At 62.3% G+C, this 22,736-nt stretch overlaps 1 protein-coding gene across 41 annotated transcripts; it reads left to right on the forward strand.

Annotated features, from left to right (window-relative positions):
- The first annotated feature begins 4 nt into the window (after positions 1-4).
- Positions 5-22,724, forward strand: PHLDB1 (pleckstrin homology like domain family B member 1). 41 transcript variants are annotated; one of them, XM_015883974.3, is made up of 26 exons: positions 5-143; positions 1,976-2,074; positions 2,829-2,952; positions 3,112-3,282; positions 5,987-6,112; positions 7,765-9,008; positions 10,645-10,878; positions 10,947-11,084; positions 11,169-11,306; positions 13,597-13,725; positions 15,023-15,178; positions 15,309-15,419; positions 15,682-15,771; positions 16,314-16,436; positions 17,160-17,297; positions 17,868-18,020; positions 18,448-18,612; positions 18,923-19,039; positions 19,146-19,248; positions 19,566-19,610; positions 20,651-20,942; positions 21,472-21,562; positions 21,667-21,813; positions 21,966-22,185; positions 22,297-22,382; positions 22,479-22,724. In XM_015883974.3, the coding sequence occupies exons 2-26, from the start codon at positions 2,015-2,017 to the stop codon at positions 22,617-22,619; spliced, it is 4,542 nt and encodes a 1,513-aa protein (XP_015739460.2). In that variant the 5' UTR covers positions 5-143; positions 1,976-2,014; the 3' UTR covers positions 22,620-22,724. The 41 variants fall into 41 exon arrangements, 32 of the variants coding, with proteins under 32 accessions (XP_015739460.2, XP_085382039.1, XP_085382042.1 ...); XM_015883970.3 differs by lacking the exon at positions 5-143 and adding an exon at positions 457-657; XM_085525896.1 differs by lacking the exons at positions 5-143; positions 16,314-16,436 and adding an exon at positions 456-657 and having other exon boundaries at positions 15,292-15,419; positions 17,189-17,297.
- The last annotated feature ends 12 nt before the right edge of the window (positions 22,725-22,736 follow it).

Genomic DNA, 22,736 nt, shown 5'->3' on the forward strand with positions numbered 1-22,736 from the left:
AGAGGTGGGGCGCCGGCCGGGGCGGCCGCACTCCCGCCCCGCATTCCTCCGCCTGAGGCTGCGTGTGCGGGGCTGCGCGGGACGGGGGACTGCGCTGCAGGCGGAGGGTCGGGGGCCGGCGGGCATCAACTCCACGGGAACCGGTGAGGAGAGGGCAGGGCGCTCCTGGGGGGATGGAGCCGTCCCAGGCAGGGTGGGCTGCGGGGAAAGTCCGTGCTGGGGTCCGACAGGGGTGATGGAGTGGAGGGCAGCAGGGTCGAGTAGGGTCGTGCAGCAGGTGGCGGGCGGGAGTGGGGGCAAATCCCAACAGGGGCGGCGAGGCCGGGGCTGCCCCAGTCCCTCTCCCCCCCTCGGAGCCGCACGCCGGTGCGGCGGAGCTCTCCGTGCTGGGAAGGGGTTAACACCCGCACAGGATCCCACCCTGGCTCCGCTCCCTTCCTATGCCGGAGCCCAGCCCCTCGCTGGCTTTTCCTCCGGACATCGTACCGGGGCCTCGGCGCTGGCGAAGGTGCAGGCGGGCTGTGGGGTCTCACGATGTTGGGGAGCGTGGCTCCCCTGCGCGCTGGCAGCGGTAGGCAGCCCCGCCAGCATGTCGGGGCCGTGGGGACTTTGCCGCAGAGGCTCCCACTCAGCGCCCGCACCAGGACCGGGTGGCAGGTAAGGGAAAGCGGAGGCCAAATGTCTGCATTAGATGGGGACCGCGCAGCTGCTCCCGGGTACCCAGGGGCTGTGCCCGTGCTCTGCCCGTCAGCTGGAACAGCCCTCCTGCACGGTGCTGTTGCAGCCCCGCAGAGCCCTCGCGTCGAGTAGAGCGTTCTGGGCTCCGTCCCAGCCCTGAATCTGACGCCTGCTGTTTTCCAACATTTCATTTTTTCCGTGGTGTGTAATAGCTGCCCGCTCGCCCCCGCAGCTGCGCTCAGGGCCAGCCGGGCTGGGAGTGCTGTCCCTTTCCTCGTGGGACACTGTGAGCGATGCTGGTGCGGGGCTGCTGCGGGGAGCTGAACCCAGGGCTCACACTGCACCCCACGTGCCCCAGCTGCTCTGCACGGGCTGTGGGGCTGGGAGGGAGAGGACCCCTGTCACCATGAGCAGCAGCTGGCCCAGGGTCCCTAGCAGGGTGAGCCCACTCCCGAGGCGGGTCCAGCCTGCCCAGGAAGGGTTAAGCTGCACGCAGCCAGGCTTGGGCGGAAGGGAGGGATGTGAGGAGCAGACGGTAAATTTAGTAACCCCAGAGCGTCCCGGCACAACAAGCGGCAAGAGCACCAGGAGAGGGAAATCACTGCTCATGGGCCGGGTTCCTCCCCGAGCAGAGGAAGGCTGTGGGTGGCTGCTGGCCTCGTGCCGTGTCTGTGCGTCATGTGGGCCAGTCCTGCTGCTGGGGGCTGCACTTAAGGGTTAGGAATAGGGTGGGAGACAGAGTGCACAGCTGGAGAGCCCTGGGCTGCACGAAGGGGTGAACAGTGGCAGCCGTGGCTCTGCTGCCCCACTGGCTCCGGGTGCTGGTGGTGGGAGGGGATGCAGCACTGAGCTTGTGCACCCCCAAATCTGGCTGCTGCCAGCCTGCGCAGAGATGGGGATGAAGGCACACAGCTGGGTGCTGGAGTCAGGCGTGTGGGTGTGCTGGGCTGCACTGTGAGCCGCTGTGCACAGAGGCAGATGTTGCTGCAAACAGCTGGATGCTGCTCTGCTGTGTCTGCCTGTGGCCATAAGGGCCCAGCTGCCAACCACTCCCAATGTGTAGTGGGGTCTGTTTTCTGCAGCATATGTGGAGCTGCGCCAATGTGATGGCTGCTACCTATGATTAACATGCATGTGGGTGTTCCAAGGTGCTGGAGCCTGTGCTTGCTGGGCAGGGCTGCACTTCAGCTTTGGGCAGCTGCTGCAGGGCTAGAGACAGGAGCTGAGCGTAGGTTCTGCAGCACACCCTGTGCTCTTGTGCCCACACTGGCACTCATATCACCTCTGTCTCTCCCAGCCTGTGCCCAACATCACCAGGCGCCTCCGTGCGAATACAATGGAGGCTCCCAGCAGGACCACGACCAGTCCGACCCACAGGGTGCAGACCATCATCCAGGTGAGGCACAGGGCTGTGGCAAGTCGTGCCCACCGGCTCTGCCCCAGCATGTGGCAGGGTCCTGCCTCAGTGGCACAGGGTGCAGGGAGGGGAAGAGAGTCCTGGCTGTGTCAGCAGTACTGAAGCCCTGCTGGAGCATAGGAATGCAGCAAGGAGCCCTTCCCCTCTGCACCAGCCCTGCTGCGATGCTCTCCTCCTCACCCACTCCTCACCCCAATCCTATTACAGGATCGGCAGTAAAGCCAATTGAGCTAAGTGGCTGCTGCCTCGGATCCTCTTAGAAGCAACCCAAGCCTCAGGGATCTTCCCTGTGGGACCTGACCTGGGCACACTCCTGGTGCAGATCTCCAGGGTTGGCAGCATGGGAAGGAAGGAGTCAGAACCACGGGCTGTCTGCATCCTCCTGTCTGTCCTGCCTGTCCTCCACCCTTCTGTCTGCATGGCCATACACACACAGGTGTGTTAGGAGGCACATGGGTGCTGGCAGGAGAGGTGCTGCAGAGAGCAGCAGAGCAAGCAGAACAGAGGAGCAGGCTGTTGCCACAAGTTCTATGTGCACCCCTCCCTTCTCATCCTGTGCCGTGGAAGGATAAGGAGCCCGTAAATGTTTATGACCTGTTACTGTGGTACACAACAGGAACAGAGGCGGCTTCTGTCTCTACTTGCTCCAGGAGGGGCCAAGCAGGACACATGTGAGGCTGTCCCTGCTCACTGTGCCACACAGCCCTGACCCATCCTGCTCTGACCCTTACAGAACAGCCCCCTGGACCTGATAGACACAGGCAAAGGGCTGAAGGTGCAGACAGAAAAGCCGCACTTGGTGAGCCTGGGCAGTGGCCGCCTGAGCACAGCTATCACACTGCTGCCGCTGGAGGAAGGTGAGTGCCAACTGCTGGAGCATCCCCACCTTTGGGTGCACCCTAACCCAGGTGGCTGCTTGCTGCCTGTGGTGGCTCCTCAAGGGATCCCCGTGGACACGGCTGGGAGCTCATCTCACCGCAGGACAGCGGGGATGCTCAGCCTCCCTCTCTCTTTAGGGAGGACTATGATTGGCACGGCTGCAAAGGACATCGTCCTGCAGGGCCCGGGGCTGGCGCCTGAGCACTGCTACATCGAGAACGTGCGAGGGACGCTCACCCTGCACCCCTGCGGCAACGCCTGCACCATCGACGGTGTGACGATCCAGCGGCCCACGCGCCTCACTCAAGGTAGGGCTGTGGATAATCACTGTTAGCGGCTCCTGGGCAGGGTCCGGCCGTCCTGGGCACGGCTGTGCCATCACATTGCACACACATCTCCGGAGCCGTCCTGCCACCGCCGTGCAGCACCCGCAGCTCCTGGCCGGAGGTGGGCACATTTCAGGGGGTGTCTTCGCTCCAGAAGAAAACCACCTCAAGACCTGTTGCTGATGTGTGCGGGGAGCAGAGGGCCCGGGTGCTCAGACGGCCCCGTGTGGCTGGAGGGGTTTGGACCCCCCCATCCAGCCACAGCCCCCCTGTGAGTGCGGGGGGAGCTCGGGGCGGTCCCCGGGAGAGGATCGGGGACCCCAAGCGGCCACGACCGCGGGCAGCGCCGAGTGGCGGATCGCGGCGGGTGGTTTCCTCACGGCCGCTCTCACATTTTCCGTGCCGGCCCAATTTGATCCGTGAATCACTCTTTCTGCTCCCGGGGTCCCCACGCTGCCGTGCCGGGAGCGCCGTCCGTGCCCAGCGGAGCCGCCCCGCCCGCGCGGCCCCTCCCCGGGGCGGTCCGGAGCGCGGCTCCCGCTGCCCGGGCGGCGGCGGCGGCGGCCAGCGGGCGGCTGGGGCTCGGTGAGTGCGGCGCGGCGGTGCGGGGGGGATGGCCACGCGTGTCCGTGCCCGGAGGCGCCGGGAGTGCAACGGGGAGGGCGCTGGGAGGGGCGGAGGGCACCGCGCCGGTTCTGGGCTTTGTTTGGCGGCCCCCGGCTGCCGGCGCCCCGCGGAGCTGCCGCCCGTCGCCTCGCCGCCAGCGCCGTCTCGCTCGTTTATCGTCCTCCGTCGGTATCCGTCTGTCGGGAGCGGGCCGTGGGGCGGGGGCGATGCCGAGCCGTCGCCGGGTCGGGCTTCGGGCACCGCGCCTCCGTGGGCAGCCGGGGCGGGGGCTCCGGGCGGGGGGTCGGCTCCGGGCAGCCCGGCCCTTCCGACAGCGGTGGCTGCTTTGAGCCTTTCTCCATCCGCCATTTCATTCATCGCCCGCGGTGTCGGGTTGCGCCGGAGTTAGAAATCCGGATCCTGCGCTCCTTTGACAGCCCCTCATTAGCGACGGTGATTTATCCGAGGCGCTCCCGGGGCGGGGAAGCCGCACAAAGGGCCGGGAGCCGCGGCCGGGGGGCTCCCGCACCGCCGGGCGGGGAGGGGCTGCTGGCGGCCGGGCTCGGCCGGTGCGCAGCTCCCCATAGCCGGACCGGGGGCCGTTCGGTCCCACTGCTGCTGCAGGGAGGTGTTCCTCGCACCTTCCGTCGCTCCCCCCGCAGATTGCGGCTGGGCGCTTCGGGAGGGCAGGGTCTCGCAGCGGGTCGCCCCCACCGGGGGATAATGGAAGCCACATGGGCGGAGGAGAAAAGGACCCGATGAGCGATGGGTGAAGGCGCTGTTGACATCCCCGTGTCCGCAATGTCTGGGCGTCACACACAGCTCCTTCGGGATGGCCATGGGGGAGCATGGGGAAGGAGGCTGGTGACCACCGCTCTGGGGAGAGCAGCTTCTGGGAAAGCATGGCAGAGTCGGGCCCATCTGCACGGGGACACATCGGATGCTGCATGGCTCTGCCAGCTGAACCCAGCGTGTGCAGGGCTTCTCTTCACCTGGTGTGAGCTTGTGTTGCCTGGAGCTGATCCGCGTGTTGGTGTCACAGAGGGCACCGGGCTGCCCTTTGCCAGTTCCCCGGTGGGACCTGGGGTCGGCATGTGCTCTCCTGTTATTTCTGCTCCCCCATACCTGGCACAGGGTGATCCTGGACGTGTTCCTCACTCCCCTTCCCACCGCCTGCCTGGGGATTTCCCGGCCCAGCTCCCTCCATCTGGACCCACCTGCTCTGTTGGGGCTGAGGCTGGGGCTGCACTTTGGCTGCTCGTTGCCAGCTCAGCTGCTCCAAAAAATGCATCCCCTCCAGCAAGGGATTTTCAGCTGCGGCTGACAGCGAGGAGGGAGCCTCTCCCTGGGGCCCTGGAGGCGCTTCAAAGCGGGGTGTGTCGGCAGCACAGCTGCCAGGCAGGAGCCTCACAGCTCCGGCATGATGCTGGCTGGTAGCTGTGCCATGGGGCAGGCTGTGTGCCGCCCGCTCCCAGCACCCTGCGCTTGGTGCACGTGTGGGACTTTGGTACCGTGGTTTCCGGATGCTTTTGTCTTCACACGCCGGTGTGTGCCTCCGAGTTGCCTTTTACTGCCCTTGCAGGGTGGGTGTGGGCAGCACTCCCTGCTGCTGCACATTGAGCTGCATGCAGGTTGTGGCAGAGCAGTGAATGCAGCTCTCAATGGGGCTCCTGCCCTCCCTGTGCCACTCAGCCCTACTGCCCTGCCTGTCCCCCAGCGTGCAGCGAGCGATGCACAGTGTCTGAGCTCCTGCACTCAGCAGGGACCATCTGCAGCCTCTGCTGCTGTTCCCTGGGGCTGGCGCAGCCTGGCTCCCATCCCTGCATTCCTCCCCGATGGCGAATCGGCAGCTTTCCCTGCGAAGGCTCCGGGTTTGGGCCAAGAAGCAGCATTCTCCTACAGCGGACAGGAGCTGTCTTGTCTGCAGCTGGCGGCGGCACTGGAGTGCTGCCAGCCCTGCTCTGTGCGTGGCCCCAGCTGTGCCTGTATGCGGGATGCACCCGGCTGTGGGGATGGTGGGCAGTGACCTGGATTCCAGCCGTGTCCCCCCAGCCCGGAGCTGAACCCTCTCTCTTCCCAGGGTGCACCATCTGCCTGGGCCAGGCGACCTTCCTCCGCTTCAACCACCCTGCTGAGGCCAAGTGGATGAAGAGCATGATCCCAGCAGGAGGCAGGAGCCCTGCGGCTCTATATGGACTACCAGCAAGTAGGTGGCCCTTCTCCATCCTGGTGGGTGTGCGGGGATGTTAGGGCTCTCCAGAGTCCCACTGCAAGCTGCCTGCAGCAGACATCCTCCTGACCTTGTTTGGGGTTCTTTTGGGTATGGGTGGGAGTACAGGGCTGTGCAAGGTCACACGGCATCACACTGGGATCTGGACTCCTGTGATGCCCATTCATGGATGCTCTGTGGTGCCTTCATTAGCTGATGACTCAGCCTGGTGGTTGTGCTGATGTCTGTTAATTATTAATGGTGCCTGGGAAGAGTGTAACAGGTTTCTGCCCAACCTGAGCCCCCTACTATGTGACTACTCTCAGTCCTCGCTCAGCCCAGGAGCATAGGGCAGTTGGCTGCATGCAGGCCCCCTTGCTGCCTGAGAGTTGCTGTTTACACGCAGGGCTGGCTACAAGGAGGCTGCGAAGGCCGTTTCCCTGGTTGCAGCACTTAATTGAAGCAGCTGCTTATCTCACTGTGTCTGTCTGTGAGGCGTGAGGTCCCTGCCTCCAGCCTGGCTCCAGGGAGGGGGATCTGACAGGCCCTATGCTGATCCAGGCTGGCAGATCCCACGTGCCATCCCCACACCGTCCCCATGGCTGTGCTGAGCAGGGCACAACTGGAGCTTTCAGCAGTGATGTTTGCTGCTGGCTGGCTCCCAGTGTGGTCCCTCCCCACTGAGGAGGTGGTAGGGACCTGCTTGGTGCTGGGACAGCCCCCAGCCCTTCCCCAGTGGCAGCTGGTGCCAGGCACAGGATGCTGTGGGTGCTGGAAGTCACCAGGCACTTGGGTCTGTGCAGCTGTGCCCTGCTTAGCAACAGGGCAGGATGCTGTGAGCTTGTGTTATGATTAGTGCCATGTGCACAGTGCTGAGGGATGGGAAGATATCAGGCCTTACAGCTGGGAACAGGGGGTAAGGACATGAGGAGGAGCTGTGTCCCCTGAGCATCCTGCAACTGCCCACAGCTGCTGCCCTCCTGGTTCCTGACTGTATCTCTGTCCTCTGTGACACCAGGCAGGACTGCATGTGCAGAAATGATGCCTGCTGCTCTGGGTCCCACCAGCCCCATGGGGCTGATGTTGTCCTTCTCAGCAGGGATGCATTCTTGGTAAACATGGAGCAGGGGTCAGGTCGGTGTCAGGTCTCATGCTGGTGTTTGCCTGCTGCCTGTCTCTTTTGTTGAGGCAGCTCAAGATCTACCAGTGTGGTGCTGCTCCATGCCAGTGTGGTGACGCTGTGCTGTCCAGGAGCAGCCATTGCTGTTATTAGCGTGTCCTTTGAGTGACAGGCACATCGGTGGCACGCAGAGCTGTGTCCAGACACACCATGGCCTCGAGCCGGGCTCAGGCAGGGAGGCTGCATGCCAGCATGCCTGTGCCCTCCTGGCTGGCTGTGCACTATATGATTTTGCAGGCAGGAGCCTTGCACTGTGGGGAGGGAGTGTTTAATGGAAGTGAACTGGGTCTGCCAGCTGGGTGCCAGCCTCCCTCTCTTGCCCTATCAGTGTGCCCCCTGCAAGGCAGCGTGAAGCGAAGCTGGGCTGGGTGAGGGGCTGTCTGCAGAGCTGTGCTGCTCAGGGGCTGCGGGAGCAGGGCTGCGTGGTGCCCCTGTCCACTCTGACGCCCACTCCCACGTCTGCCCGCAGAGCCCGAGGCCATGGTGAATGGCAGCCGCCAACTGCCCACGCGGGAGCCCAGCCACAGCTCCCTGGTGAGCTCCATCGAGAAGGACTTGCAGGACATCATGGACTCGCTGGTGCTGGAGGATCCCGTGTCCTCCAGCAAGAAGCCGCCCTCCCGCGGGCAGTCCCCGCACTGCCCCATGGTGAACGGGGGTGGGCGCTGCCTCCTGTCCCCCCCACTGAGCCCCGGTGCCGCCTCGGGGGGCTCCAGCTACGAGAACGCCTCGCCGCCCTTCTCCCCGCTCTCCTCGCCCGCCAGCAGCGGAGGCTACACCAGCCACTCGCCCAGCAGCCAGGAGCAGGGCCCGCCCGTGCCCCCCGTGGTGCCCCTCCGCTCCTCCAGCTACAACCACGCCGTGCAGCCCCCTCCGCAGCGCCCACCACCGCCGCCCTACGGGGGCCCCAGTGACGCTCGGCCGGCGGAGAGCCCCCGCGCCTGGCGGGGTGCCTTGGACAGCCCCGCGGTTCCGCACCCCCTCGGGGAGCACAGGGCGGGCAGTCCCCGCGCCCAGCCGCCCGGCAGCCCCCGGGCAGCCCCCCGGACATTGGGCTCCTCGGTGCCGCGGGTGCGGGCGGCCCTGCAGGAGCGGCCGCCCAGCCCCTTCCGAGAGCCGAGGGACCCCCCCGCTCCCGGCCGGCAGCCCGCACCCAGGCTTCTCCCGGACGCCGTGGGGTCGGCGCACGGCAGCCAGAGCGGCCGTGGGCTGCAGCCCCCCGAGAGCCCGCGGGCAGCTCGGAGGAACGTGGAGAGCATGCGGGAGCTGCCGCCCCTCAGCCCGTCCTTGTCACGTCGAGCCGCCAGCCCTCGGGCGGCCCCGGATGCCCCATCCCCGCAGCCCCGGCTGGGCAGGGAGGTCCCTGGAAGCCCCCGAACCAGGCGCAAGGGCCACGAGGAGCCGAGCCCCGCGGGCGGCAGGAACAGCCGAGCCGGGAGCCCCTCGTCCCCGCTGTCGACGGAGCCGTCCACACGCCGGCCCAGTTTCAGCTCGTGCCTGAGTCCCGCACACAGCCTGGGCTCCCTGGCCGTGCCCTCCCCCCGGCAGAGCCCCCGCGCCCAGAGGAAGCTTTCGGGGGACGTGCGGCTGCCGGCGGGTGTGCGGGAGCGTAAGAACAGCATCACCGAGATCAGCGACAACGAGGACGATCTGCTGGAATACCACCGGCGGCAGCGCGAGGAGCGGATGCGGGAGCAGGAGATGGAGCGCCTGGTGAGCAGAGGGGCGCGGGGGGCTGCAATGCTGCGGGAGGGAGACCTGACCCGGGACTGGCAGCTGGAGCCAAGGGTTGGAGGGGCCGGGGGCAGCCCCGGCAAGTGCGAGGCGGCCTCTTTGCAAATGGCTTTGAGCTTGTTTTCAAAATGTAGGCCTTTTCTCCTGGGGATTTTGCTGACGGCAGCTTATGAATGATGTGAACAGGCTCCTGGGCTCGAGTTTATCCGGAGAGATTATGGCCAGGAGTGGCAGTTGGTGCCCCCGGTGTATGGGGAGCTGCTGCCTCGCACCAAGCCCCTCTGCCTGCAGCAGCCAGGGAAATTACGGGCTCAGCCTGGGGCAGCGTTGTGCTGATGTGCACGGCTGCCTTTGGTTGTGGATGTGTAATTTTTAGTGCCTCTGGGTCTGCAAAGTGAAGCAAGTGTGCCTTGCCAGGGCTGCGGCTCAGCAGGGACACGGTGGCTGCCTGTGCGTGGTGTGCAGATGCTGTTCCCGGCTGGTGACTGCTGGGAGGCTCTGTGGGCATTGCATCTCTATATTTAGGGATGGGGATAGAGTTTTTATAGAGCGAACAGCTGCCTGGGTGGGGCTTGCCTTGTGCATCTGTCTCTCCCTGCTGCCCAGTGGATTGCTGGGAGCAGCCGGGGGCTGTAGGGGCAGCAGGACCGGGACAGTGCTCCTTGGGGCCAGAGCAGCACTGCCTGGCCATGGCTCACACAGGTGGGGTGTGCAGTGCAGGAGATACGTGTGTGTCCCTGCCAGCGTTGCACTCAGTGATGCCCATGGCTGGTGTGAGGTACCACCTGTGTTTCCCCAGGGAGGGCTGATGGTTTGGCACAGCCATACCCTCAAGGTCTTGAGGTACCCTGCAGAAGCCCCATCTGTGTTCACCTCCCTAGGTGCCATCCAGGACCCTGCTGGGTGCTGCCTGCCCTCTGCCCATCCCTATGCTTGGTACGGGCAGCAGGAGCCCTGTTTACTCAGTCCTGAGTCACGGCAGGCACAGACAGCCTGAATCACCACCTAGAAATAGCCCCTTGCAGAGGCAGCACGGCGTTCAGCCGGGGCTGCTGTCTGTAATTAGTCTGTCTCCAGCCCTGGGCATGCTGCACACACTGTGGGCTGATGCTCTGATTACTGCCCAGGGCTGTTTGAGTGCACTATGCTGGGGCATGGAGCAGCACAGCCCCCGGTGCGCAGTGTTTGAAGTCCATCAGGGCAGCTGGGACCTTCCCAACATGGGCGATGTGCCCAGAGCTGGAGGAAGCGCTTCCTGTGTGCAGAGCTGGTGATGACCCAGGGTGCGTGGGAGTGGGACACGCAGGGCAGGGTGACACACAGGGGATGCTGCTGGGAAACAGGGAAGTGCCCTGAGTCCTGCTGCTGTGGTTGTGGTGAGCTGCTGGTAGCCAAGAAACAGTTTCCCTTCCTCAGTGTGGGGATGTTGGCCCTGGCACCATCACGCTGTGGTCTGTGTGTGTGTGCCCTGCTGCCAGACGGGCACTGTGAGCCCTCCCCAGGCACAGCAGTGAGCCCGGTGCCCTGCAGCAATGCATGCAGCCATACTGGTGAGGGACATTGTTGGGCATGGGGATGGGTGCTGCAGGTCTGCACTGACCAAACCTCCCTGCAGGAGCGGCAGCGCCTGGAGACCATCCTGAACCTCTGTGCTGAGTACACCAAGACGGATGGCTCCGAGCTGCTGCCTGGCCATGTGGATGCTGGCCGGCGGGCACCGAGGAGCACAGCAGGGCTGGGCCGTGCTGCAGAGGAGCTGGGTGTGCTGCGGCAGAGGGAGAGCCTGGAGAGGTCAGATGAAGAGAACCTGAAGGAGGAGTGCAGCAGCACCGAGAGCACACACCACGAGGTGAGGGGATGGGGATGTCTGGGCTGTGCTGTTCTGTGCCGTGCTGTGCTGACCTGCCCCCTCTGCAGCATGAGGAGCTGTCAGGCCCCCGTGCCAAGGAGGCACACCGGCTGGAAGAGGAGCGAGCCTGTGTGTTCAGCCGCCTGGATGAGCTGAAAGGCCGCGTCAAGGAGCTGGAGCAGCAGCTGCAGGAGACATCACAAGAGGTGAGGGTCTGGGCAGCACCCAAGTGGGCACTGGGTAGCAGAGGGGGCCAGAGCAGCCATGCTGACATTGCTGTGTCCCCCCAGGCAGAGATGGAGAGGGCACTGCTGCAGGGCGAGCGGGAGTCAGAGGTGGCACGGCTGCAGCAGGAGCAGGAGGTGGTGCAGCAGCTGCAGGAGAAGCTCTCCAGCCTGGACGCCAGCATCCGGAAGGAGCGGGACAAGGTGAGCACCAAGGCAGGGCTGTCCCCGCGGGGCTGTGACACGCTGTCCCCTGCTCCGGTGCCCACATGCAGGGCTGATGCTGGTGGGATTCTCCTGTGTTCCCCTGGGGAATATTGCTGGGGTCTGTAGACGCATTCGGTGACAGCTGCTGTGTCAGCTCCATGGGGTCTTGCCAGGTGTCTTCATGTGCAATGGGAGCAACAGTGTTTGTGCATAGAAGGAGGAAGAAGAGTGGGCGAGTGAGCTGGCAGTGCCTTTCCCTCTCCTCTCTCTGAGTTCATGTTGTGCTGGGCTCTGTCTGTCTGCTTGGGACCGGCGTGGTGTCCCCCAGCCCTGCTGGAAGAGGGCAGAAGTGGATGCTGGGGACGTGCTGTTGGTCTTGCCGGCAGACTCGGTGTTGCAGGGCTGCCCCAGCACTGACAATGAGGCCTTGGTGCTGCCCAGCTCACTGCCTTCCTGCAGGCTGAGGTTGCAGCAGGCCCACCAGCTCTGCTGCCCATTGGGATGCTTTGGTCACACACAGCGGTGGTGGCTGTTTGAGCATCCATCTTGCTGGAGGTGACCGGGTCACTCTTTTCTGAGCATTTTGCAGCTTTGGCCAGGAACTCACTGCAGGGTGCACTCCTGCCATAAGCCTTCCTGGGCCTGGATTCTTTTTGCAGTCCTGGTGGGAGGGCAGACCACATCTCACCTCCTTGTGATGGTCTCAGGCTGTAAGACTCCAACATGCGTTGCTCAGTGCCTGTGTGTAACTGGGGCTGTGTGGGACTGAGCTGCCACCAGCACATCCCAGCAGCACTGCTGCAGCACTGGGGATTTGTGGTTTATTTTTGACTTTCTGTCCATTTGCAGGCATTTTCTGTAGTGAAAGACTGCGTTGTGCAGTGCTAGGAGAGGAGCAAAAATAAGCCCCATTTGCAGTCTCAGTTGACTTAACCACCTGCTTTCCTATTCAGTCTGCACTAACTGGCTCTAACAGTGGCTGCTCTGAGCGCTGTCTCTAACCTCTGACACCTCTGCTCTCCCCACTCACAGCCAGTCCCAGTGCATGGGACAGCAGCACGTCCCATCCTCTTCTGCATCCTCTGTCTGCTTTGCCCCCATATCTGTGCCCAGGAGGCAGGGATGGCCTCAGCTCATAGTGCTCCTGTGCTGGAGGGAGCAGGAATCACCTCCCCGAGGTGATATGTCTGCAGTGCTGGGTAGGAGAAGGGCAGGGGCAGCTGTGGGATATGCTGATGCCACCAGAGTGATGCCACCACTGAGATGTGGCTGCTGTGGTGTGCGAGGACAGTCCTCAGAAGGGAACGGTGTAGGCACATACACAGATAACACAGTGCTGTTACCTGAATGCTGGGCAGGAGCAAATCCAGCAGAAGCCAAGCAAGTAAAGGCACTTGTGAACCAGCACCTTGAGGCAGAATATTCATAGGCAGGATTCCTTCCCAGGATTGCAGGAATTTTCGGGACTTCTAAACAGTGTCCCAGCAGGGATGGGGCTTTCCTTGTTTGAGCAATGCACAAAAATGCAGCAGTGCATAGTCTGATGTGCCAGGGGTTGTCCTGGCTGAGTGCCTGCAGGCTGGGACTCCCCATCCTTTCTGTGCTCTCTGCTCTCAGCAGCTCGAACCAGGGTTACGTATTGTGCCCTGCCAGCCGGGTGTCCCTGGCTGCACAGACTGTGGACAGAAACAAGCATTTGTTGTGCATCTGCCCTGCCACTAACGTGCTGAACAACAGCCCAAGCAGCTCCACATGAGCAGCATGGACCTTGGTCTCCTGTTGTCCTGCAAGCAGCCACACTGCTGCTGAGATGCACAGCAGCCACATCACCTGCACACTGGAGCTGCTCTGGCTGTTGGCAGCACCCTGGGATCTGGGCACGTTAATAGACGGCTCTGGTGGTGGTTGTGAAGATGGCTGTGTGGTAAAGCAGGAGCCTCCAGTGGCTCCTGGAGCCCTTTGATGGCAGTGTGCAGGATTAGGATGACTTAACCCATGTTGCAGAGCCAGGTCAACATTGATCTTTCCACTGCCTTTAAGTCTTTGGCATGGAAACATAAGACAGAGGTCCAGGGCTGGTCATAACCTCGGTAACGCTGCCCAGCCCAGGGTTCTCACAGCTTTTGCTCTCTCAGATTCTCAGTAAATGCCCCTTTCTGGCTGACCCCCATCTAATCCTGCAGCTTCTGCATGGCGTGGATTTGAGAAGTGTGTTTTCTCTCTCTTTTTTTTTCCCCTTTTTTTTGTTGTTGTTGTTTTTGTTCTGTTTTGTTCTCCCCTAATTCAGGAAAGGGCAAAGGTTGATGCTGAAAGGAAGGAGCTAGAGAAACTCCGGGCGCTTTACAATGAGTCGAAGAGCCAGCTTGATAACTGCCCTGAGTCAATGCGGGAGCAGTTGCGGGAGCAGATGCGAAGGGTCAGTGTCTCACCCCCACCCCTCCCGGACCATGGCCCACCTCCCTCCGCTCCAGCTTAGGCCAGCTCTTCCCTGGCAGCTGGGGCCACACTGAGAGCATCGCAGCCGGGCCGGAGGAGGCTGGCGCCGTGTCGGTAAGCTTGCCGCTCACCCGGCCCCATGGCACGGTGCTGGCTCCGGACCGGGCAAGGCACGAGCAAGGATCCCACCCCAAGCATGCAAAGGAGGAGCTTTGTTTCCCTTAGCACAGCCCCACGTTGAGCGTGGTGTCCTCTCCTGGGGTCTTCCTTGACCCCGTGCAATGGGATCTGCCCCACATGTGGGCTCAGAGAGCCGGGCTGCGCCCTGCCCGCCCGCCCACAAGCTGCAGTGCTCTGTGCCCAGATGCTGAGCGTCTCCGGGGTGTGCAGGCGTCGCTGTGTCTGTGTGTCCAGCCTGTGGGAGCTGGTCCCTGTCCTCCCAGGGTGCTGTCCCCAGGCTGCCTCTGGAGAGGGGAGCCCCAAGGAGCTCCATGTCCCTGTGTGTGTGTGTGCTTCCAGCTATTTCCTGCGAGCGTTTATTTACACAGCCCTGTCGGTTTATGTTAGCGTCGATCTGCAGCATTTTTTCCCATTATCTGGTATTTTCAGTAGCTGCTGGTTCTCCCCAGCCTGTGGCTGCAGCAGCCCTCGCTGCACAACTCTAGCACACAGCTGCTTGTGTCCCCTTTCCAGGCTGGTAGTGGATGCTCCTGCGTTTGACATGGGTCTGGGTGACTGCAGTGCGTTGGGATGGGATGCTCAAGGATGCTCAGTGGTCCTGGTGTGCAGGAGTCCCAGCAGCTGCCCTGCATGCACTGCACTCTGTGTGGCCATGGAGCAGCAGTGGTCCCATTCCTGGGGCATGGGCTGTGTGTTCTCGCTGTAAGAGCCCGGCCAAGGTGGTGTTTGCAGACCCTGAGCTGAGTGCCAGCATCCCAGGGTGCCACCGTTATTTAAAGGCTGGGGATCCAAGGGCATTTGTCTGTTCTGGTGATGGTCTGTGGTGGATCTGTCATCAGCTTGGTGATATGGGTGCTTGCGTTGCTCCCTGTGTGCTGCTTGGTAATGGTGATGCTGCTGGCACAGCGCGTTTTCTGGCTCTGCAGCCTGGCAGAGCGTGGCCCTGGGCCAGGTGGGGTCAGGTGGGAGCAGCTGATCTGGATGCAGCTCCCAGCCATTGCAAGCAGCTCATCCCATGGGATCTGTGCCCAGTGCCTCCTCCACCACCTTTTCCCTGAGGCAAGGGAGTGAGCGTCCACTCCATTGTTTGTCTGAAGGACGCAGAGGCCCTGGAGATGGAAACCAAGCTCTTTGAGGACCTGGAGTTCCAGCAGCTGGAAAGGGAGAGCCGGCTGGAAGAGGAGCGCGAGACACGGAGCCAGCAGCTCCTGCAGAGCAGGGCCGAGTACCACCGCAGCATCGCCCGCAGGAAGGTAGGGACATGGGGCAGCAGTCCCATATGAGCTGCTTCTCAGCTCCCCACGTCCCCAGCACCCCATGTCCCCAGCCCAGCCACGTTACTGAGCTCCCCCTGTGCCCAGCTCAGCCCCTGCCCATCCCCAGGAGCGGGTGGCTGCGCTGGATGCTCAGGCTGCCCAGATCCGGCTGCAGAGTGCCCAGGAGGCCGAACGCCTGGCCCAGGAGAGGAACGACATCCTGCGGCTCCTTCAGAAGGTAATGCCCACATCTAGGGCCTGAGGGCTGGCACACAACCCCTGGCCTTGCATGCTTCCACCATGGGTGCAGGAGTGTGCAAAGTGCTCCCAGGGGGTCACAGGTCACTGCAGCGTCCCAGCCTGCATGTGTTGCTGATTAGGCTGCAAGGGAATCCTGCCTCCTCTTGCAGCAGGATTTAGGGTTAGGGTGTGAGATGGGGCCTGGCCACCTCATGTTGATAACCTTCCTCCTCTCTCTGTTCTTCTTGTTGTGTGCTCAGGAGAAGGAGAAGCTTGCTTCTCTGGAGAGACGGTACCAGCTTGTCACAGGTGGCAGGAGCTTCCCCAAGATGTCCTCAGCTCTCAAAGAGGTAACTGGGGAGATGGGGTACTGTCCTGAGAGCTGTTCTCCTGTGTGTTAAGCTGCTCCAACCCCTAGGGACAAGCCTGGGACACTGCAGTTTGTGTCTGCAGGAGCTCCTTCCCAGTGCTATCTGTCTGAAGCTGGGCACTTGCACCACTCCAGGCTTGTCCATGGGCCGCAGGGACTGTCATCAAGTTGGGAGGGAGGGAAATGCAACAGAGACAGGCTTGGGAGCAGCAGCATCTCCCCTGTCAGCCTGCTGAGATGCTGCAGAAGCCCAGAGTGAGACCATGTTGTTAGTGGGTGGCATGGCAGGGGCAGAGTGGCCTCAGGAGAGGGCATAGCACAGCTGCAGAGCACCTCCCAGTCTGGCTCTGATCAAGTTGGGGCTGCAGTGCTTCCCAGCCTGCTGCTGCTGGGAACTGGTGCAGGATGGTGGGGTGCCCTTGGGCCTCGAGGTCCTGCTGCCTACCCAGGGATGGGGGCTGCTGCTGCTGTGAGCCTTCTGCCTCTGCGTGCCTCGCCTATGTGATCTTTGCCTTCCCACAGGAAACCCTCCATATTTCAGAGCCTTATGAGCTGCTGGAGGGAACTAAACCCCTGAGTCCCCCAGTAGGAGCAGCTGCCTCCTTAGCTTCTCCTTCTGCCCACTCCTACCCCAAGATGCAAGAGGTAATGGCACTAACTGCATGTGCTTGCGTGCTTGCCCTGTGCAGGGTGGGCTGAGCCTGTGTATGGATGTCCTTGCTGGCAGTGGGGTGGGTGCCAGACCCCTAATGATGCCTTGGAGCAGCATGTCACACCCTGTAGCAGCAAGCTGAGGTGGTGCAGCCAGGTTCTTCCCCAGACTCTTCAAGTCTGGCACTTGAGCTTGGTAACACCAGCTGCCTGTCCCTGCCACACTCCTCCTGCTCTGAGCTATATCCAGCTCAGCTGGTACTGAGCCGCTGCCATCTGCTTTATTCCTGATGCAGTCTGGATGCCCCGCTTTTCGCCTTTGCTTAGCACTGGCTAAGGAGCTGCCTTCCTACAGTGGTTCTGGGGAAGCTTGAGGCGCCTCCTATTGCCATGGAGCCATCTTGCCATGGAGGGCTTGTGCCTGGGGATCCTGGGGACCCCTGGCTCAGGCTGACAGAGTGGAGGCAGTACAGGCTGGAGTCTTCTGTCCCTAGCACATGGTGGTGCTGCATGTAAAGCAGCAGGAAGGCAGTGTGCTGGGACACCCAGCCCTGCTTTCAGGTAGCTGCAGAAGGGTATGGTAGCAGGCAGGGAAGGGGTTGGCTGGTGGCGGTTGTTTGTGTGTGTGCATGGGGAGGTTTGCTCCTGTTTTGAGGTCAATGCCGTGAGGCCAGCACATGGGTCTAACTCTCCTCCTTCTCCGCCATGGATTTCTAGGAGTACATGAGGCTGTCTGACGTTTTCAGGTTCTACAGCAATGCATACGGCTCCAGCCTGGACACTAAAGCTTCTGCTGCTGCTCCCGCTGCTGCTCAACGCTCTTTCTTGCTTGCTGTGCCCCCTGCAGCCAACGAGGTACCCGCCCCAGAGCATGCTCGGGTTGTCTGCCTGGGGCTGTGGTGGGCTGGCCGTGTGGCCACCTCCTGCGCCAGGTGCTCAGACCTCACCTCTTTTCTATGCTGGGCAATTCCTTTTGCTGCAGCTGAGCAGGGAGGAGCGGTGGGAGCAACCCAGCCTTGTTAGGGAGTGCTTCTTGTCTGCTCTGTGCAGGGTTTGCCCTCTGGGTGCTGGAGCAGGGCTCAGGAGCAGAGCAGGGAGCAGGTGGATCGGTGTGGCAGCCCTTTGCCTTTTGGCCCTGGGGATCTCTCAGGCTGTGGTTACCACTCCTATGCAGGGAGGAGCAGAGCTCTGTTCATGCTGCGTGGTGCCTGGGCTGGGGGCATGATGAGGGAATGGAGAAGGGATGTCTAAGGTCCATGCTCTGAGCTCTGCAGCATCAGCATCTCCGCCTGCTTCCCTTTCTCCTGGGGATGCTGAGACCTTTTCTGAGGGCTCGTCCCCATTGCTGTTCCTCTGTGCCTATCTCTGCCTGGCTGTCCTGGCCTGCAGCCCTTCTCCTGGCTCACTTTGCTTCTCTCTGCCCAGTACGTGACCATTGAGCAACTCTCAGGGATCCTGGGCAGTGTCAGTGCCCCTGCTGGATCCCCACTGGGCCGAGCCCCTCCAGCTCCTTCGTCCTCAGGCTGTGCTCCTCTTCCTCCTCTGCCGGCTCTCTCTCCTCCCTCCATCTCTTCAGAGGTTTGTGTCCCTTTTCCCTCCCTATGGCCCCAAGCAGTCCCTGGGTAGAGAGGGGTGCTGGCAGGCTGAGGGGGACATGCAGAAAGGGTTGAGGATCCTGGGGTGCTGCTGAAACAGCCCCAACAAAACCATGAGCTGCAGCCCCACTGCTGCCTTTGCTGTTCTGCTACACGTGTGGCAGCAACCTGAGCTCTGCCTGGCACATGGTGCTGGGCTGCTGAGGAGCAGGAGTGTCCTGGAGCTTCTATGGCTCATCCAGTGGTCACCGGGGTCCCTGGGGTCTGCACCTCACCTGCCGTGCCTCTGCTACCTGGGGCCAAGCACCACACAGGGCAGTGATGTTCCGGCCTCTCACTATCTCTGTTTATGTCTGTTCCTCTCTCTGTGTTTCTGTCTGTCCTTCCCATTTCATGCGGTGTCTCTTCAGATGGAGAAGCAGCTTCCAGGGGGCCCAGTAAGGCTCCCGGCTCTTGATTTAGAGAAGTGGTACCAGGAGGTCATGGCTGGCTTTGAGACCTCCTCCCCTGTCTCTCCTCCTTCTTCCCCTCCTCCACTTCCAGCTAAAACTCACTCTTCTCAAAAGCCTCTCCAGGTAATGCCCTGCTCCCCCCTGCAGCTGCATGGGGCTACAACTCAGGCCTTGGGGACTGCATGATGCCACTGTACTGGGGGGGGGCTTATGGGCCAGGGGAACTGGCAGGTGCTCAGCTGGGTACTGGAGCCTGCAGCATTGTGGTACCACTCTCTCCAGCACCACTCTGTGCTGGTGCCTCAGCTGTCACCTGTGCACAGGGCAGAAATGGTGTGGGAGCTGGTACTGATGTTGGAGCTGAAGCTCTCAGTCCGATGTGGGAATCTGCAGCCTCACTTTTCCTTTCTCACCTCTGCGTCTTTGTGCCCAGGTCTATCGTGCCAAAATGGAGGGTGACAGTGGTGCCCTCACCCCTCGGATGAAGAGTGGCACCCCGTCATCCTCACAGCTCAACATCTCTGTGCTGGGCCGCAGCCCCTCACCCAAGGTATGGCCATGGTGGGAGCTGTACCCCATGCAGGGCTGCTGCTGCCCGACACCAGCCCCATCCTGAGTGCACGGGGTGGTGCTCAACACACATTGTATTGCCCCAGGGTCCCCTGCATGCCCCAAGCCATGCAGGCAGCCTGCCACGCAACCTGGCAGCCACACTGCAGGACATCGAGACCAAGCGCCAGCTGGCCCTGCAGCAGAAGGGTGAGTGCCAGCTCCACGCTGCCGTAGCTCCATGGGACTGTGCTCCCACTGAGCATGCTTTTCTTCCCAGCCACCCAGATCAGCCCAGGCTGTGGTGGTGGTCCAGCTTCTCTGCACAGCCTGGCAGAGGAGGGAATCTGGCTATGTCCCTTTCCTACCCAGCCAAGGGCAGCGGGATCAGCCAGGGCTATGGCAGCCCTGTGGGCAGCATGGTTGGAGGCAGCAGCCAGGCTCCAGCAGGACACAGCACCTTGCTCACAGTCTCTCGCTTTTCCCCTCTCTCTCCCTTTCCCTCAATCCTGATGGTGCATCTCCAGCCGACCCGCTCCCAGCAGAGCCCTTGCAGACAGGCGATGTACCAGGTAGAGACGTGGAGCAGCTCGGATTGCCTAGAGTAGCCCCAAGGCAGAAGCATGGCTGTTTGCTGATACCTTCTGAGTGTATGGGGAGGGGGCATGACTATCCAGGACCCCAGGGTGCCTGTCAGTGTCTGCTTATGGACAAACCCACCAATCCCTGAAGGCAGTCTGCATGACACAGGAGCTAAGAGAAGCCCAGGTTTTGCCTCATCCTCCTGAATGCTGTGCTGCATGGACAGACTGTGCCTCTGGGACAAGAGGCGAGAGCAGGCATGCTGCAGGGCTGCGCCATGGCCAGCATCTCTCTGCAGCATTCTTTAAGCCAGAGCTGCTGCTCCCTGAGGTGGGGCTTTGGGCTTGGTGGGCACAGTCCCAGGCTGTTCCCCTGCCAGTGCTTTGCCAGCCTGCTCCTGCCAGCGTGACGCATGCGCCCCTTGGCTGCCTCCGCTGCGTGTGTTGGAGCACAGGCAGGGCCCTGTGCCAACTGCTGACCTGGAGCAGCGGCTGCTGCGTGTCCCTGGGGAGGGCTGTGCTGCATGTCAGCCCTGCGCCTGCACAGGGGCACTGGGGGAGCTGCCACAGCTCTGGCAGCTGTGAACACAACAGGGTGTGGATGCTGGGTTGGACCTCCCAGCCCTTCCGTGTAGCCAGGGCCATTATCAGGGCACCATCTCTCACTGAGCCCTGGGCCCAGCTCCTCCTGACAGGTGCTACTGCTCATACACCAGAGCCACAGCTGCCGCCCACCTCCATCTCCCCCTGCCCAACCTCAACCCCTCTGTCACTCCCAGGGATGCTGAGCCAGGAGTGCAGCTCCCACTGGATATAGTCTGTGCACACCTGTTGCATGCGGTGCTCAGCAAGGCATAGTGCTGCTGCAGAGCCAGAGCCGGGCTCTTGAGGACAGCCCTGAGCCGGGCTGCAGCAAGCTCTGAGCACAGCACTCCACTGCAGCAGCTCTGTGCCCTTCCGTGCTCAGGCAGCAGAGCCTGCAGGCCCACAGCTGCCTGCTGACCTGTTCTCTCCTTCTTCCTGGGGTACAGGTCAGCAGGTGATTGAGGAGCAGAAGCGGCGCCTGGCAGAGCTGAAGCAGAAAGCAGCAGCTGAGGCTCAGTCACAGTGGGAAGCCTTGCACGGGCAGAACCCCTTCCCCCCCTCCTACCCTCCTCTCATGCATCACTCCATCCTCCATCACCACCACGCCCACGGTGCAGGCCCACGGGCCGAGGAGCTGGACCACGCATATGACACCCTCAGCCTGGAGAGCTCGGACAGCATGGAGACCAGCATCTCCACAGGCAACAACTCAGCCTGCTCGCCTGATAACATGTCCAGGTAATCCTGGGGCTGGCTCTAGCCCCTGGGCTGAACAGTACAGGAGTGCAGGCTACGTGTCTTCTTTAACCCAGAGTCCTTGCCATTGGCACTGCAGCTACCTGCTGAGCCAGGATTCCCTTCACACCAGAGGGGCACAGCCTGACTCTGCAGAGACAAGGGGGTATGGAGGGGCTCTTTGTCACTGCTGCACTGTGCTAGGAGGGGCTTGAGTGCTGCATGAGAGCTGCCTGCTGCAAGCTGTTGTGACACCTTCATGGCACCATCCTCCATCCCACGCTCACCTGGAGCCTCTGCCAGCACCAACTCTGCAGGGCTGACCCTTGGGGAGGGATGGGGCCTGGCATCTTGTCCTTGCCCCTGTCAAGCATTGGGGCTTTGCTGCTGCATCCTGAGTGCCTCCAGCAGCATTGAGTTGTTCTGAGCTCAGCCCCTAGCACAGGCAGGGCAGCAGGAGTTGTGCTATGGGTGCGTGTTGACCCAGTGGCGCTCAGTCATCCACAGGATGGCAGCTGTGCTTGTCTTGCAGCACAAGCGGGATGGACACAGGGAAGATAGAGGAGATGGAAAAGATGCTGAAGGAGGCACATGCTGAGAAGTCCCGGCTCATGGAGTCCCGGGTGAGCAGATGCAGCCCTGGGAGCGGGCTGGGAGCAGGGCAGGGGCTGTGGCCCTGAGCCATTGGGTTCCCGAACCACCGTTCTGAGCCGCTGTGCACTCGCAGGAGCGGGAGATAGAGCTGCGCCGGCAGGCGCTGGAGGACGAGCGGCGGCGCCGGGAGCAGCTGGAGCGCCGTCTGCAGGACGAGACGGCCCGGCGGCAGAAGCTGGTGGAGAAGGAGGTCAAGATGCGGGAGAAACACTTCTCGCAGGTGTGGGGCTTCGGGAAAGGGCTCTCGGCTCCTCCGGGGATGCTGGATCTCCCTCCCCAGGCAGGGACGTGCCGCTGTGCCCGGTGGTGCTGCTGGGTGCACGGTGCCATTGCACACACAGCGGGGTTTGCAGCATGGTGTTGTTTTCCCAGGCTCGGCCCCTGACTCGGTACCTCCCCATCCGCAAGGAGGATTTCGACCTGCGGCTGCACATCGAGTCGTCGGGACACAGCGTGGACACGTGCTACCACGTCATCCTGACGGAGAAGATGTGCAAGGGCTACCTGGTCAAGATGGGCGGCAAGATCAAGTCCTGGAAGAAGCGCTGGTTCGTCTTTGACCGCATGAAGCGAACCGTGTCCTACTACGTGGGTGAGTCCCGGTGTGTCCCAGCACCAGGCTGAGCTCAGCCAGGCACAACCTGGTGTCCATCCTGCTGCATGCATCCCTTCCGCACACCCCCACTAACATTGCTGCCCGCAGATAAACACGAGACAAAGCTGAAGGGCGTCATCTACTTCCAAGCCATCGAGGAGGTGTACTACGACCACCTGCGCAGTGCTGCCAAGGTGAGGCCGGGCTGAGGCTGCCATGGGACGTGGGTGTGATGGAGGGGCCCATTGGGGATCCCATTTCCACGCTGTGACCCCACTCTCTGCTCGCAGAGCCCCAACCCCGCGCTGACGTTCTGCGTGAAGACCCACGACCGCCTGTACTTCATGGTGGCCCCGTCGGCCGAGGCCATGCGCATCTGGATGGACGTCATCGTCACGGGGGCCGAGGGCTACACGCAGTTCATGAACTGAGGGCCGCGCTGGGGCCGGCCGCGTGGCGCACAGCTCGGCGGGAGCGGACACGGGCGCCATTTTGGGTTTTTTTATGTTAACTTTTTAAAAACAATTTATTGGAAACTCGTCAGAGCG

This window comes from Coturnix japonica, chromosome 34, assembly GCF_054131305.1.
Source record: "Coturnix japonica strain WE chromosome 34, WE-NBRP24, whole genome shotgun sequence".
NCBI classification, from domain to species: domain Eukaryota; kingdom Metazoa; phylum Chordata; class Aves; order Galliformes; family Phasianidae; genus Coturnix; species Coturnix japonica.